This window comes from Zophobas morio, unplaced genomic scaffold (assembly GCF_036711695.1).
Source record: "Zophobas morio isolate AGI-343-1 ecotype UQ-CSIRO unplaced genomic scaffold, CSIRO_AGI_Zmor_V1 ptg000048l, whole genome shotgun sequence".
Taxonomy (NCBI): Eukaryota; Metazoa; Arthropoda; class Insecta; order Coleoptera; family Tenebrionidae; genus Zophobas; species Zophobas morio.
Window position 1 is genome coordinate 163409 of NW_026972153.1, and position 15857 is coordinate 179265.

Here is a 15857-nt window from a genome sequence, read left to right on the forward strand (position 1 = left end):
ATTTATTAAAAAGTAATTTATTAATAATTTATATAATAATTTTTTTTTACTCAAATAAAATAATTTAATTTTATTTTGTAGTAGAACCTCTTGTTTTAGTTATGATATTTAAAAGTTATTTTTGTTGTTTATTTGTAAAATTATTAATTTTTTTATTAACATTAAATTCGTTAACGAAAAAAATGTTTAATTTTATTTCAATTTATTACAGTAATTTTTTAAAATTAATAATTTAATATTACAATAGAAATTTCTTTTTTTTTTTTTTAAAGTTTACAGTTTTATAAATTAATGACAATTATTATTAATATATTTATAAAGAAGATAATTTAGTATTAATTTATAATAGAAATTTAATATTTTTCAAATTCTTTAAGTTAATTATATAAATTAAAGCATTTTTTATAATTATAATATTTCTACTTTATTTCTTGTTATTTGTTTTGATTTATATTAAAGTTATTTTTTTAAAGATCTAAAATTATTTATATTTTTATTTTTATTATAAATTTTTAAAAGAAGGTAATTTAATATTAATTAATAATAGATTTTGTTAGGATTTAATTTTATAAGTTTATAGTTTTTGAATTCAGTGAAATTTATATTATTATATTTTTTATAAAAGAAATTATATAACATTTATAATTAAAATTTTATAGAATAAATAAATATTATGCTATTAATTGATAATAGAAAATTTTTTAAAGTAGAAATTTATTTTTTAATATACTTTAAATAAAACTAAAAATTTAATATTAATTTTTAATAGAAATTTTTTGGACTTAAATTTTATATTTAAGTTGAAAGTTTCAATATTTAATGAATATTTTTATATTTTTATTATATTGTTCTAAAGAAAATAGTTTAATATTAATTTTTAGTAAAAAAATTTTTGTTTTAACTTTAATTTTTTTTTTAAGAAAATAATTTAATATTAATTTTTAATAAAAATTTATTTTTATTTTTATTATTATAGTCATTATATAGAAAATATTTAATAATAATAAGTAGTAGGTTTTTCTTGAATGTAATATAATCTTTTAAGTTTTAGTATTTTAATAATGCAATTTAAATTTCTATAATATTTTCTGAATTATATTCTTTTTAATGTAAATTTATAAAAGAATTAATTTTTTTTGTTGTTTAAATGATTTAAATAAAAGTTAATTGTTTTAAAATTTTATAATTTTTTTTATATTTCATTTTTTTAAAAAAAATTTTCAATTTATACTAAAAATTTATTTTTGCTTTAGTTTTGATTTATTTAAAAGTAAATTGTTTTAATAATTTGTATATTTTTTTATATATAATTTTTTAATTTTTAAGTTTTAATTTATTTTTCTTATAGTTTTACTTACTTGATAAAGTTAATTTTTATAATAATTTTAATTATTTATTTTTTTATAATTTTTATGTTAAAGAAAATAATTTATTAGAAAATTTATTTTTGTTGTCGTTTTGATTTATATAAAAGTAAAATTTATTAGTAATTTATAATTTTTTTTTATAATTATTTAAAGAATATAATTTATTGAATAATTTATTTATTGTTTTAGATTTGACTTATTTAAATGTGGATTGTTATAATAATTAATAAAATTTATAATTTTTTATGTTATTTAACTATTTTCATTTATTTTATTTATATTAAATTTTAAGTTTTTAATAATATGAAATTTGTTTTATTTTATATAATTTTATCAATTTTATTTTTTTATTATATTATTTATTGTTATAGTAATTTGTAATAAAATATTTATCGTATTTTATTATTAAAATTTTCATTATTTACAATTTTTTTTTGAAGAATATTTTTTATATTAAATTGTTTAAATAAAATTTTGTATTTTTTATTTTTTATTAAAATTTTTTTATTAACTAAATTTTATTTAAATTCTTTTTACTATATAAAAGGTAATTATAATTTATATTAAAACTTCTTTTGTTTTATTTTTATTTTATTTAATCTTTATATAATTATTAATTGTTTAATCGTTTTAACTTTTTTATTTTTTATAGATAATGTTATTAAATTTAATTTTCTTATATTATTTGACGTAATAATATATATTAAAATATTTTTTTTATAATTTTTATTTATTTAAATTTTAATTATCTTTATATTATTTACTTTTGAGAAATTATGTTTAATAAATTTTTAATTTTTTCTAATTTTTTTATCATAATTTTTTATTTGACCAAAATAAAATTTTTTTAAGATGAGTAATTTGAAAATAATAAAATATTTAATAATTTATGGAGATTTTAATTTTCTATTTCACTTAAGAAATTAATTATTATTATTATCTATTTATTGAGTAAATTTTCTGATTAATTAAAATATGGTTTACTTTTTTAATTAATTTTGTATTTTTATCAACTCTTTTTTTTTGGAGAATTTGATTTTCTACTTTTAAAATTTATTTTTTTTTTTATTAAATTTTATGGAGAATTAAAGTTTTAAAAATATTTTTATTAATTTTTCATTAATTTTTTTTATATTTGTTAAATAAATTTTTTTTATTACAGAATTAAATTTTTTATATTTTTTAATTATTTTTCTTATTTTAATTTTTATATTTTATCGTTTTTATTTATTAAAAATTTATTTTAAAATTTTTATTTGGAGAAATTCTTTTTTTTTATTTATTAGTCTAGAAAAATGATATTTCTTTATATACTATGAACTTAATAATAAATTATACTTTAATATTTATTATTATAGTTTGATATTTTTTTGGGGGGATTTAATCTTATATTTATTCTATGAACTCTATTATATTTTATAATACCAATTTAACCCTCTTTTTTATATTATTGAACGAAATAATAACTTATATTTAAAATTTATTAGTTTTTATTTATTTAAATTTATTCCCTAGAGAACTTAATTTTTTTTTATTTATTGCATGAATTTTTTTTATTTTTTAATATCAATTTAAATTCTTATTATATTAATAAATTATAATTAAGCTATTTATAAGTTTTGATTATACTTATTTTTTGGAGGAGTTAACTTATTAATCATATCTTTTTTTAAATTTTTTATTTAACGTAATAATAAGTAATTGAATTTTTTTTAAAATTATGATTTATTTTAATTCCATTTTATTTTTATTTTTTTTGGCAAATTTATCTTTTCACTCAATTGTAAATTTTTTTTTGTTTTAATTATAAGAACATGATTTATTTTTTTAGTTCTTTTTTCATTTCCTTTTTATTTTTATTTTTTAGGAGAATATAAATTTTTATTTACTTGTGAGTTTTTTTATTAATAATTTAAGTTAATAATTTTTTTTTTCAAGTCTTTTCTAAATAATTTTGACGCAATAAGTTTTAACATAATTTTCTTTGCTTTTTTTATTTTATTAAAAATTTAATATAATTTTAATTTTTTTTTACTTTTTAACATTTTTTAAGATTCATAATTATTGGAAAAGATGACTTTTTTAATTTTTTTATCTATGAAAAATACAAGATTATTTCTTTATTTTTTAATTTTTTTTAATTTATTAATTTAATAGATTTTATTTCGTAATAAAATTTTTTTTAGAAGATTCAACATATAATGCATGTTTATTTTGATAATTATAAATTTTATAAATCATTTTATAAAGTTTTATTATTTTATAAATTATTTATTAAAGTTATTATTTTATATTTATATTTTATTTTTTATTAGAGATTATCGTCCTGATCCTAATCTTGATCGCTATGAAGCTGATGCCGTTGATGATGGAGAAGTAAATTTTGATTATTTTTTATTTTTTTGCGTTAATAGTTTATCTATATATGTATATATATTATTTTTGTATATTATACATAAACAATATAACAAAATTATTATTTTTATTTATTAAAGTAAAGAATTTTTTTTTTATTGTGAAGCATTTATTTTTTACCTTATAGTTATAATGATATATTTTTATTTTACTTTATTATATAAAGAGTATAATAAAAGTATTATTAATATATATTTTATAAATATATTAATTTATTATTATTAAAGTAAAAAAATTTAAGAAATCCTAATAATAATTTATTTTGAATCATAATTTTTTTATTAATGAATATAAAAAAGTTTTTATTATTTTCTTTATTTAATTTTGAATATATTTAATTTATTACTTGTTATAATACTTTTATTTATTAATATAAAAAAGTTTTCTTTACGATTATTTTATTTAAATTATATTTTCATTATTTATTAAAATACTTTTATCAACATCATAAAAAAGATTTTTTTATTTATTTTAAACATTAAATTTTAGTTATACAATTTTTTAGTTTTATTATTTTTAGTATATACTATAATACTTTTATAAGTTAATCTACTCTCGTTATTATTTATTGTAAAGAATTTATTATAATCGTAAGTTTTACTAAAGGTTATAATACTTTTATTTCTTCATAAAAGAAAGTTATGATTAATATTTATTTTAAAAAATAATATTTATTTATACAATTTTTTAGTTTTATTATTTTATATTATTAATTATTATAATACTTTAATTAATATAAAACAGTTATTATTATTATTTACTATAAATTTTATATATATATAATTTTTTTAATTCATTATTTCTATTATTATTAAAACAAAAAAGTTATTATTATTTATTTTTTAAAAATAATAATTTTTTTTTTACTTTTTTTTAAATTCATTATTTAATTTTTTATTTTTTATAATACTTTTATCAAATTATTTAAAAAAAGTTATTATTTTTATTATTTTATTTTATAACTTTTTGTTTTCTATTATTAAAAATGTTATTATACTTGAAATAGTTAATATAAAGTTATTATTTTTATTTATTTACTTATTTATTATTTATTTATTAAAAATTTACAAGTTAATTTTTTTTATATTATATTTTTATCATTACTATTATTATTAAAAAAATTAAATCTTTTTATTAATAGCAATAATTATATATAGAAACTTAAATTTTTTTATAACATTTTATACTACTTTAAATAAATATAATAAAAAAAAGTTATAGTTATTATTTTTAAAAAAAAATTAAACCTTTTTATTTTTAGTAATAATTTCTAAAAACTTACAAATTTATTTGTAAAATTTATTATATAAAATTTTTATAATAATATTAATAAACTTGTTATTATTATTATTTTTTATTTCCTTTAAAAGTATTATTAATATTAATATTAAAAAGTTTTGAAATATTTTATTTATTACAGTAGTAATAATGAATGAAGTTTATACTGCAATAATATTGTTATAATACTTTTTATTATTCATATAAAAAAAGTTTATTTATTAGTTTTTTTTATTTTTCTTAAAAATAGTGTTATATATTATTATCCTTATTATTATTATTTATTAGTATTATATTTATATTTGTTATTATATTTATTAAGGTTTATTATTATAAATATTATTATATATAGTATATTATTATACTTATTATTCCTTATTATTATTGTTAATATACTTTTATATATTACTATATTTATTTTTCCTTATTATTACTATCATAATTATATGTAATTATTATATTTTTTTCCTTAGTTTTCAGAACTTGATATGGGTGAGAGAAGAGCTCTTGAAGAACAAATGAAAAGGAGGGACCGCCGATTAGGACGAATTCCACGTGCTTTGGACGGTCTTTTTGACCTTTTATGATAGCTTCTTATTTTCATATATGCATTAATAGTATCACTTAAAAATTTTATGACTTTTCTAAAACTAATACTTATATTCTTCTTACTTATTATTTTTTCAGGAACTTTTCTTAATATTGTTATTTATATATTTTAATTGTATTTATTATTTTATCATAAAACTTTTATTAATTTTATTTAAACTTTTCATTATGTTTTTTATACTATTATACTTAATATTATTATTTTTTATATTTAAAATTTTTTTATTTTAATAATGAAGCTTTTCTTAAACGAAAATTGCTACTTCAAAAAATTTTTTACTTACCTTCTTTTTAATAAGTTATTAAGATTTATATAATTATTTTATAAACATTTATCTACTTTTAGTAGAAATTTAAGTGATTTTAAAAAAATATTTATTTAAATAAGAAGTTAATAATAATATCGAATACTTTTATACAATAATTTTTTTTATAAAAATTTTTTATACATTATTACATTTAGTACTATTCTTAAGTTAATGAATATTATATTCGAAACTCTTTTATTATAAACAATATTTTTTTTTCAAGTTTATTATTATTTTAATGAAAAATTATTGTATAAACTTATATACTTTTTTATTATTAACTTTTCTTATTTTATTATTTTTAGATGTATATATATTTTAATTATTTTTTTTGAGTTGTAACGAAAATATTATATAATAAAAAATTTTACATTTTATTACTAAATTTTTTTTTTCACTATTTATTGTTAATTTTATTTTATTTTTAGTAATTCTTATTTTTTATAGTTTAACATATTAAAAAGAATTTTTTTATTAAATATTATTATACTACAAAAATAATACTTGTTAAAATAAAAGTTTTCTTAAATTACTGAAAAGTTAATACTATTATCAAAAAAAAATTTTATTAACTACTTTAATTAGTATTATTTTTAGTGATTTATTTTTCTATTAATTTTTATTTTTAAAGGAAATTTCTTATTGTTGTTTCAAAAACTTTTTTAATTTTTAAGACAAGTTAACAGTAATATTTAAAATATTTATACAATATATTATTTACTTTCTATATAATAATTTTTTTTTTAATATTTATAATATATTTATTATAATGAAATTTTATGATATATTGTATTAAAAACTTTTTTATTTATATTCTAAAAATTATACTAGTTTATTATGATTATAAATATATTTTTCATTTGTTAAAGTTTAATATTTTATTAATATTGATTTTTTAAAAAGTTTATTAATTGTATGAATTTTAAATATATTTAATTATTTATTGCTTGATATTAATTTTTTTAAATTTAATATTTTTTTTTTAGCTAATCTGGTTTGTTATAATTATTTATTTCTATATTTATTATTATTATTATTACTAAGCATTTTTTATTATTTCTATATTAATATTATTTTTATGAAGTGCATTTTTATTATAACGAGAAGGTTGATGAATACCTTTCTTATAACTATTATAATTTTTTCTATTTTTTATTTTAAATGTTTATTATTTATTATGAATATTACTTTTATAAAAGTTATTATGTCATAACTAGTTTTTTTATGTTATGGAAATTCTTACATAACTTTTTTATGTCTTTTATTTACTAATTGCGTGGATACTGCATTTTTTTCAGATTCTGAAGAAAGTGATGACGCTATTGGCGGATTACGAAGACGTCGTGACCGCCCATTCGCTGAAGATCGTCCACAAATTATATATGAAGTTAAAATTTTTATATAAATTTTAAGTGATAATATTTTTGTATACTTATGACTACTTCAGTATTTATTATCTTGTACTTTTTTTATGGGTTTATTATTTTTTTAGTGATATCCCTTTTTTATCCATTCACTCTTTTCATATTATTTATGAATACATTTTTTATTGCACTCTTTTCATTATTTATAGTGATGCACTTTTTTATTGGTTGATTATTTTTTTGTGATATTATTTCTGTTGTATATATTTTTTACAGATTTTTTCTTAAATATCTTACTTTTATTATATTTTATGTTATACTTTTTTATTGGTTTATTATCGCAATTAATTTTTAATAAATCATTGATTATATAAAATAAAAGCTCCTTGTATTGGCCAATTTTAACTGTTCTTGTTCCAAATTTTAGTTTGAAAAATAATGAAATTTTAAATTTATTTGTCTTATTTTTATTATTTTTTTTTATTGGTTTATTTTTTTTTTAATATGAACGAACAGGACTTTCATTTGGCATTTTTTACACTTCTTGTTACAAATTTTTATTATTCTTCATTATTTTTATTGAGCATTTTTGTATAGATTTCTATTGGTCGTTAATAATAACTATAATTTTTTAATGCTTTTAATAATAAATATATCTATTTTATCATCGTTTTATTGAACATTTTTATACTAAATTTTATTCACTTATAAAAATTAATATATTTTGCAATATTTACTATTGAACATGTTCTTATTCGTATATTGCTTAAAATAATAATAATTTTATAGTATTTCATTATTTTTTTTGTTGAGTATTTTGATAAAATTTCCGTCATGCTTTAAAATTTTGTATATACTCCCTTATTATGATGGTTGAACGTATAAAGTTACTTTACAACGTTTGTAAATAACTATGGTTTTAATTTTTTATTCATTATTTCCGTTGAGCATTATTAATATATTTTTATTGATCGCTTACATTTTTTTATTATGGTTATTATTGAAAGTTTTCATTACTTTTTAATGTTTTTAATAATCATTGTTTACTTTGGTTCGTTTTTTTAATTGAGAATGTAAAGTTATTTTATATATTATATATATATTTTATAATTATTATCGTAATTATTTTGAATGTTTATAATCACTTCATAATCTTTTTTGATATCTATTCCTTACTTTTTTTTTCTTTATTTTTATTGAGCATTTTATATAAATTTTTATTTATCGTTATTTTTTATTTTAAACTTTTTATAATTTATACTGCTTTTAATTATTAATATTATTAACTCGTTATACTTATTGAATATTTGTTGTATTCATTAATTTAATTTCCCTTTTTAATGAAAATAATTTCATTATACTTTTAATGAATTTTTTTTCATTCGTCATTTACTATTACTATTTTTTTTTTTTTAATTTTTTATTTGCTTTTCGCCTTTTATTATTTTTTTTCATTCTTATTGATAAGAATTTTTATTTATATTTTTATTAGTTATTATAAGAGCTAATTTATAATTTTTTCATTCGTTATTTTTAATAATTTATTAAAAAAAATTTTTATTTACCTTTTTTATTGTAATTATTTTATTTATATATTTTTTTTTTATTTTTATTGTTAACTTTCTATTTCTTATTCGTCTTTATTATATTTTTAACTTATAATTCTGTGTGATATTTATTTTTTTAATTTTTATGATCAATTTTTACTTATAATTTTTTAAATAATAATTATATAATTTCTAATTTTATTGTTATTGTTAAATATTTTTTTAATAATTATCAAAAAGTAAAACATTTTTTTTAATCAATTTTTTTAAGGAACGAGAGGCCAATATAAATTTATCGGACACACGCGATTTGCCAGTTCGTGAGTTTCTCGCTCTCGATAATGTTCGGAGGGAAATCGGTAAAGCTTAATATTAATAAAAAAAAAATAAATATATATAGAGACAAAAATAATAGTGACTTAAAGAATTTAATTTATAATATTAACTGATAATTTTTTAATGAAATTGTATTAATATAAAATAATGAATATAGTTAAGTAAAAATAATTTTTTATGATAATAATATGATAAAATAATATAAAATAGTATTTATTAAGAAACAATTAATAATTATAATAATTTTTTTAAAGAGGAGGTAGAACATATAAAACAATATTACAATATTGTAAATAATATCTATAACTTTACTAAAAGGTAAAAATACTTGTCAATAGAATATTTTTTTTCAAAAAAATAGTATAATGCGCAATTATATAATTAATTTAAAAAAATAGTATAATAATAGTAAGTTGAAATAAAATATAAACATAAGAAAGTATAATAATAATATATAATATTAAGTATATATTTTTACATATATATTTCAAAAAGTATAATAATAATGAAAGTAAAAAATTTAGTAATACTTTACTTTATTATAAATAAATAATTAACAAAGAATTTTTTTTTAAAATTTTATTAGCTTTATTAAAAGATAATATTTATTTTTTATATATATATAAAAGTATGTAATATAATAATTTTTATAAGTAATAATATTAATATTTATTTTAAAATATATATATAATAAAAAGTATAAATAATAAATAAATGAAAATTCATAATATTATAATGAAAATAATAAATAAAAAGAAATATTTCTTATAATTTATATAAATAACTTTATTAAAAGTTATTATCTACTTTATTTTCATAAAAGTATAATATTTTTTATAGGAAAATCTATAAAAAAATGGCGTAAAGAGTATATTAAAAGAAAAGAAAGCGTAATAATATTTTACAAAAATGAATTATGGATTTATAAAAAGTAAATAAAAAGTTAAACTTATTAGAAAAGTAATTTATAGTAATAAGTAATAATAATTATATTTATATAATTTCATATTTATTTAAGTTTTATAAAAAAAGATTATTAAAACTTTTTATTAAAATAATATAAAAATACTATATAAATAATAATATAAATTTTACTACTTTTTTTAATTATTATTAACAATTTTTTTTTAGTCAATAATAATAAATAAAATTAAAAATTTGGCAACTTTAAAAGCGTTTATGATAATATCTATATTATTATTATCTTTTTAAAAATTGTTTAATAATATTTAAAAATAAATTTTATTAATAAAAATGATAACAAATAATAATATTTATATAAAAAGCATAACTTACATGAAAAAATTTTATCATAATAATTCAATATTATCTCTATTAAAAGGAAGTATTTATATGATATCAGCGAACGTTTATTGTTAAAATATTTATGAGTAACTTTTTTTTTTCGAAAGAAAGTTATAAATATTACAAAAAGTATGTAAAAAGTTTCATATAAAAATATTATCAATTAATAATATTTTATTAATTGAAAACAAAAAAAATTTGGAACCTCTAAAAATATATAAAAAGTTTTATTTCATTAATTTAAATTTAAAAATATAAAACAATTAAAAGTAGTAATCAACAAGTTTTTAATAAAGCAAATCAATATTTTTGCTTCAATAAAATTTATATTTTAAAAAGAAATTCACTAAAAAAAATGCAGCTTAAGAAACTCGTCCCAACAATTTTATGTCTACTTTGCTTTTAAAATGACGTATATAATTTTTAGGGGCTCAGTTCACTTTATTTTTGACCTCTTTTGTTGACGAATCAGGAGTAAGTGTTTACGGGGACGCTATTATGAATTTATGCTCCAATAATGAGTCTAGTTTGCGCGTGGATTACCAACATCTCTGCCATGTGCGTTGCTTATATTAAAAATTATGGAAGTATTAATAATACGATCATTTATAGTACGAAGCTTAACACGTTATGAAAAAATAATAATTTGCAGCGAACTAAAGTGATACAAATGATAATTTAAAATATGATAATATTTTAACAATTTTTTGTTATTAAAGAATTTACCAATTATTAAAATGAAAATTCGTTATTTTTGTTATTCTATTTTATTTTTTGTATTTTAATGAAAATTTGTTCATTACTGTTCTTAACTTTTATTATTTATTAAATTTTATTGTAAAGTAAATTTTTTTCTATATATAAGAATTTATGACAATAAATTAATAGAGTTTGTGGTTTGTTAAATTTATATTCTAAGTATTTATTATTATTATTATTATTATTATTATTATTATTATATTCAAAGATTTTTTGAAAGTAATAATAATAATATTTTTATTTATTTTGAAATTACTATAATTATTATATAAAGTAAATTGATTACTATTAGTAATTTTATATTTTTTTAAGTTTTTATAATTATTATAATAATTATATTACTATTATTATAATTATTATTTATATTTCTGTTTAGTTTGAAGGTTGCGGTATTTTAGCGATGTATTTAGTGGACGCTCCAATCGAAATGTTTAGAATTTTAGACGAAGCAACGACCCAAGTCTCCATAATTATTATTATTATCATAACCATCATTATCATTATTATATATATAAGAAAGTTATGGTAATTATGTTTATTATTTATTTATTTATATTATTATTAAAAAATATTTTTTATATTTATGTTCTCTATTACTTTAGTTAATGACTATTTTAATAAATCTAGATTGTTATTATATTTGTTTTAAATATTACTTTTATAAAATTGTTTATTAGTTTTTTGTTAATATTATATCTATTTTTATTTAAGTATTACTATATATCGTTTACTTTAAGTTTTAATTCATTTATTGCTTTTCATTATTTATTATTATCATTACAATATTGTTTATTGGTTTATTATTATTATTTTATTGTATAATAAAAAAAAATTTACTATTCTTTACATTTTTTTTTCTTATTTTTATTAATAATATATTTTTGCTTATTATTATTACCATTCTCCTTTACATATTATCCTAATATTATTAATAATAACTTTTTTTAATGTCAAGCTATGTTTATTTATATTCTTATTATTATTAATATAGTTTTAAATATCCATAATGTTTGTTTATAATTTTTATTTTATTTTATAGTTATTATAATTTCTTTATTATTTATTTTTGGATATACTCTCATTATTAACGTTAATTTTGTATATTTTATAACTATTATATAATTATTATTATTTATTATTATCAGAATTTTTTTTGTAGTTATTATTATAAGTATATATTTGTTTACAATCCTTTTGTTTATTATTAGTATTTATATATTTGTTTTTATAATAATATTGTGGTTATTTTTTTATTATTAAATTAATTAATTTTCTAATTAAATTTATTTTTTATTTAATATTTTTATTAAGTTTATTAATTAAAATTATTTTTAGGTTATTTTGCGCGACTTTGAAAAGTACCACGAAATACATGAGGATATACACGTGCGTATTTACAATTTACCGCTCGAAGACAAGTTGAGAGACTTGCGCGAAGCTCATCTCAATACTCTTGTAAAAGTACGTTGTTATTATTTATACTTTTTTTTTCATTACTATTACTATTATTTATTATTATTACAGTTTTTATTATTGTACTTCTTATCATGATTACTATTTATTATTGTTACTATTGTTATTATTATTCATAATTATTTTTTCATTATTATTGCTGGTATTATTATATTAATTATTCATATATATTTTATTATTTTATTTTGTAATTATTTTTACTTACTATTGTTACTATTCTTATTATTATTAACTTATTAATTTTATTATTTGAGGTGACTGGCGTTGTTACTCGCCGTACTAGTGTACTTCCTCAACTTCAGTATGTTCAATACGACTGTGGCACATGCGGCCATGGTTTATTAATATTATAATTATTACTATTGTTATAGTTATCATTATTATTATTTTAGTATTTTATTATTATTATTACTTTAACTTATTATTATTATTAAAGTTCTTGGCCCTTTTATGTTTGAAAGCAGCGATAAAGACATGAAAATTGGCACATGTCCCAATTGCCAAGCCCGTGGCTCATTTTCCATAAACACCAGACACACTGTTTATAAAAACTATCAACAAGTGATTATTAGTGTCATTTATTATTCTTATTATTGTTATTATTATTAATTTTATTATAATAATAATTATCACTAATTAATTTTTTTATTTATTGTTATTGTTATTTTTATATTTAAAATTATTATAATAAATATAAAGGCTAATATAATATTAACTATTTATATACTTAAACTTTTTACTTATTTTATAATTTTATGTTTTTAATCATTCTAAAATATTTTTTTACGGTTTCACGTTTTTTGAAATTTTTGTATTGACACTCTCTATATAAATTTGTTACAAATCAGTTATGTTTTCATGAATGCAGTAAATAGAAGGAATTTTAAAAATATCTCGTGATAACGATAATATTTATAATATAAATATACTTCGCTATATTTTGTTTTTTTATTTATTGACATTAAAATCATTATATTATTGTTATTAAGTACGATTACTACTTTTTTTTTTATATTTATTTTTTTAAAAATTTTTAATATAATGCTTTTAATACTAATTATTATTTTAAATTCATATTTATTATTATAATTATTATTACCGTTTTTTGTTATTATACATTATTCTATTTTTTTTTTCCCGTTTTTTGTATTATTTTTGTGATGCTTATGTATTTACTTATTATTATGTTTAAAATATATTATATCACCATTATTATTACCTGTCACTATACTTTTATTTTTTTTTGTTACTACTATGTATTATGCTTTTTTTTATTATTTATTTATTATTATTTATTATTATTTTTATAACCATTTTACTATTTAATGTTTTTATTATTATTATTATCTTGCTTACTTTCATAATAATTATTATTTTTTTGTTCATTATTATTTTTTATACTATATTATTTTATTATTATTATTATCATTCGTTTTATTTTTACTTTTTTTATTGTTTTGTAATGGAATATATTGTTATAAATACTTATTTACTATTATTATTATTATTCATTTACTTATATTTTACTATTATGTAAGCTGTTATTATTAATGCAATACATCTATATAGTTTTATTTTTATTAAATCCAGTTCTTGTATATTATTATTTTTAGTTATTATACTTTTTTCTTTTTGTTACTGTTATATGTTATGTTATTATTATTATTTTATTCCTTATTACATTATGATTACTTAAATTTTTATTTATGTATATTATTGTTAATGTTTATAATATATTATTATTTAATTTATTAATATATATTAAAAGATATGGCTTCAGGAATGTCCCGGCTCTGTTTCTCCTGGCCGTCTGCCTGTCCAAAAGAAGGTCATTTTACTTCAAGACTTGGTCGACTCCTGTAAACCCGGTGATGAAGTATATAATTTTTTAATTCGCTTTATCATCGGCTGCTTTATTATCTATTTCACTAGATTTTATTTTTTATATAAATGAATAAATTTATTATTTTTTATTACATTATTTATTATATATTGGACGTTATCAAGTATATCGTCATACTTTAAAAAATAACAGTTTCCATAGTTATTTGATAAACTCAGCGTTCTAATTGGATGCTAATTTTACATCTTATTTGTTTGACCAATAAAAGTGATTGAGGGTTTTCACGGAGTGCTATTGGCTAGAATAGTTCTGTTACAAATAGTATTCCTTCCGTTCATGTACTTGTCGTTCACATGTAATAACGTCTGGTTGGTGAATACTTGCCGTGCGTACCCTCTATTCGACTTATAGTTAACCAATTAACCATTCTTGTTCTTAACTCCCGCCTTGTAATTGGTATTTTCTTCTGCAGAATATTTTTTATGCTCTTCTAATTTGATCTTACAATGTGCACTTTGGATTGGCCGTTCACCGTGGGCTTGGCTTTTTTTAAAGTAAATGATGTTAATGCGACGCAATGCATTAAAATTTTTGTCAAACTCTTTCCTTTAAATTGCTAAGCGATGTGAGTGGTTTAGATGTAGTATAGCAAACGTTATTCGTCAATAGGACATTTTTTTAAGGAAAACTTGTTATATTATTGATTTTATTATTATTATAATTATTATTATTATTATTATTATTATTATTATTATTATTATTATTATTATTATTATTATTATTATTATTATTACTATTATTACTATTATTATTATTATTTACTTTTCAGGTGGAAGTTATTGCTGTTTATCGAAATAACTTTGATATTGCTTTAAACAAGCAACAAGGCTTTCCAGTTATTATTTATCCATATACCTATAAATTTTATTATCTCATTATATACTAATATAAAAATATAAAAAACTTATATAATAGACTTTAATAATAATAATAGTCTAAATTTTATCATCCGAAGATATAAAATAATATTTTAACTTTTTTTTAAATATAACATATTTTTATCCTTCAAACTTTTTTGTGTGAGTATAAAATAATAATGCTTTTTTTTAATTTATATATTATTAATAAACTTTTTTAGTATATTTAATGACAATAATGACTTTTTTATGTAAGTTTTAAATCATAATTCTTTAACTTTTTTAATAATAATATAAACTTTTATAATAAACTTTAATAATAAAAATAACTCAAAC

General features: G+C 14.7%; 1 protein-coding gene across 1 annotated transcript in view; it reads left to right on the forward strand.

Annotated features, from left to right (window-relative positions):
- Nucleotides 1–15857, forward strand: part of LOC135142506 (DNA replication licensing factor mcm2-like) — a 34782-nt gene that overhangs the window by 2820 nt on the left and 16105 nt on the right. The window contains exons 4-14 of the mRNA XM_064074221.1: nucleotides 3683–3743; nucleotides 5534–5627; nucleotides 7276–7364; nucleotides 9160–9247; nucleotides 10957–11087; nucleotides 11665–11748; nucleotides 12624–12749; nucleotides 13016–13097; nucleotides 13198–13322; nucleotides 14530–14637; nucleotides 15434–15499. Of these exons, the coding sequence (XP_063930291.1) occupies nucleotides 3683–3743; nucleotides 5534–5627; nucleotides 7276–7364; nucleotides 9160–9247; nucleotides 10957–11087; nucleotides 11665–11748; nucleotides 12624–12749; nucleotides 13016–13097; nucleotides 13198–13322; nucleotides 14530–14637; nucleotides 15434–15499 (1054 nt within the window). The remainder of the gene's footprint in view (nucleotides 1–3682; nucleotides 3744–5533; nucleotides 5628–7275; nucleotides 7365–9159; nucleotides 9248–10956; nucleotides 11088–11664; nucleotides 11749–12623; nucleotides 12750–13015; nucleotides 13098–13197; nucleotides 13323–14529; nucleotides 14638–15433; nucleotides 15500–15857) is intronic.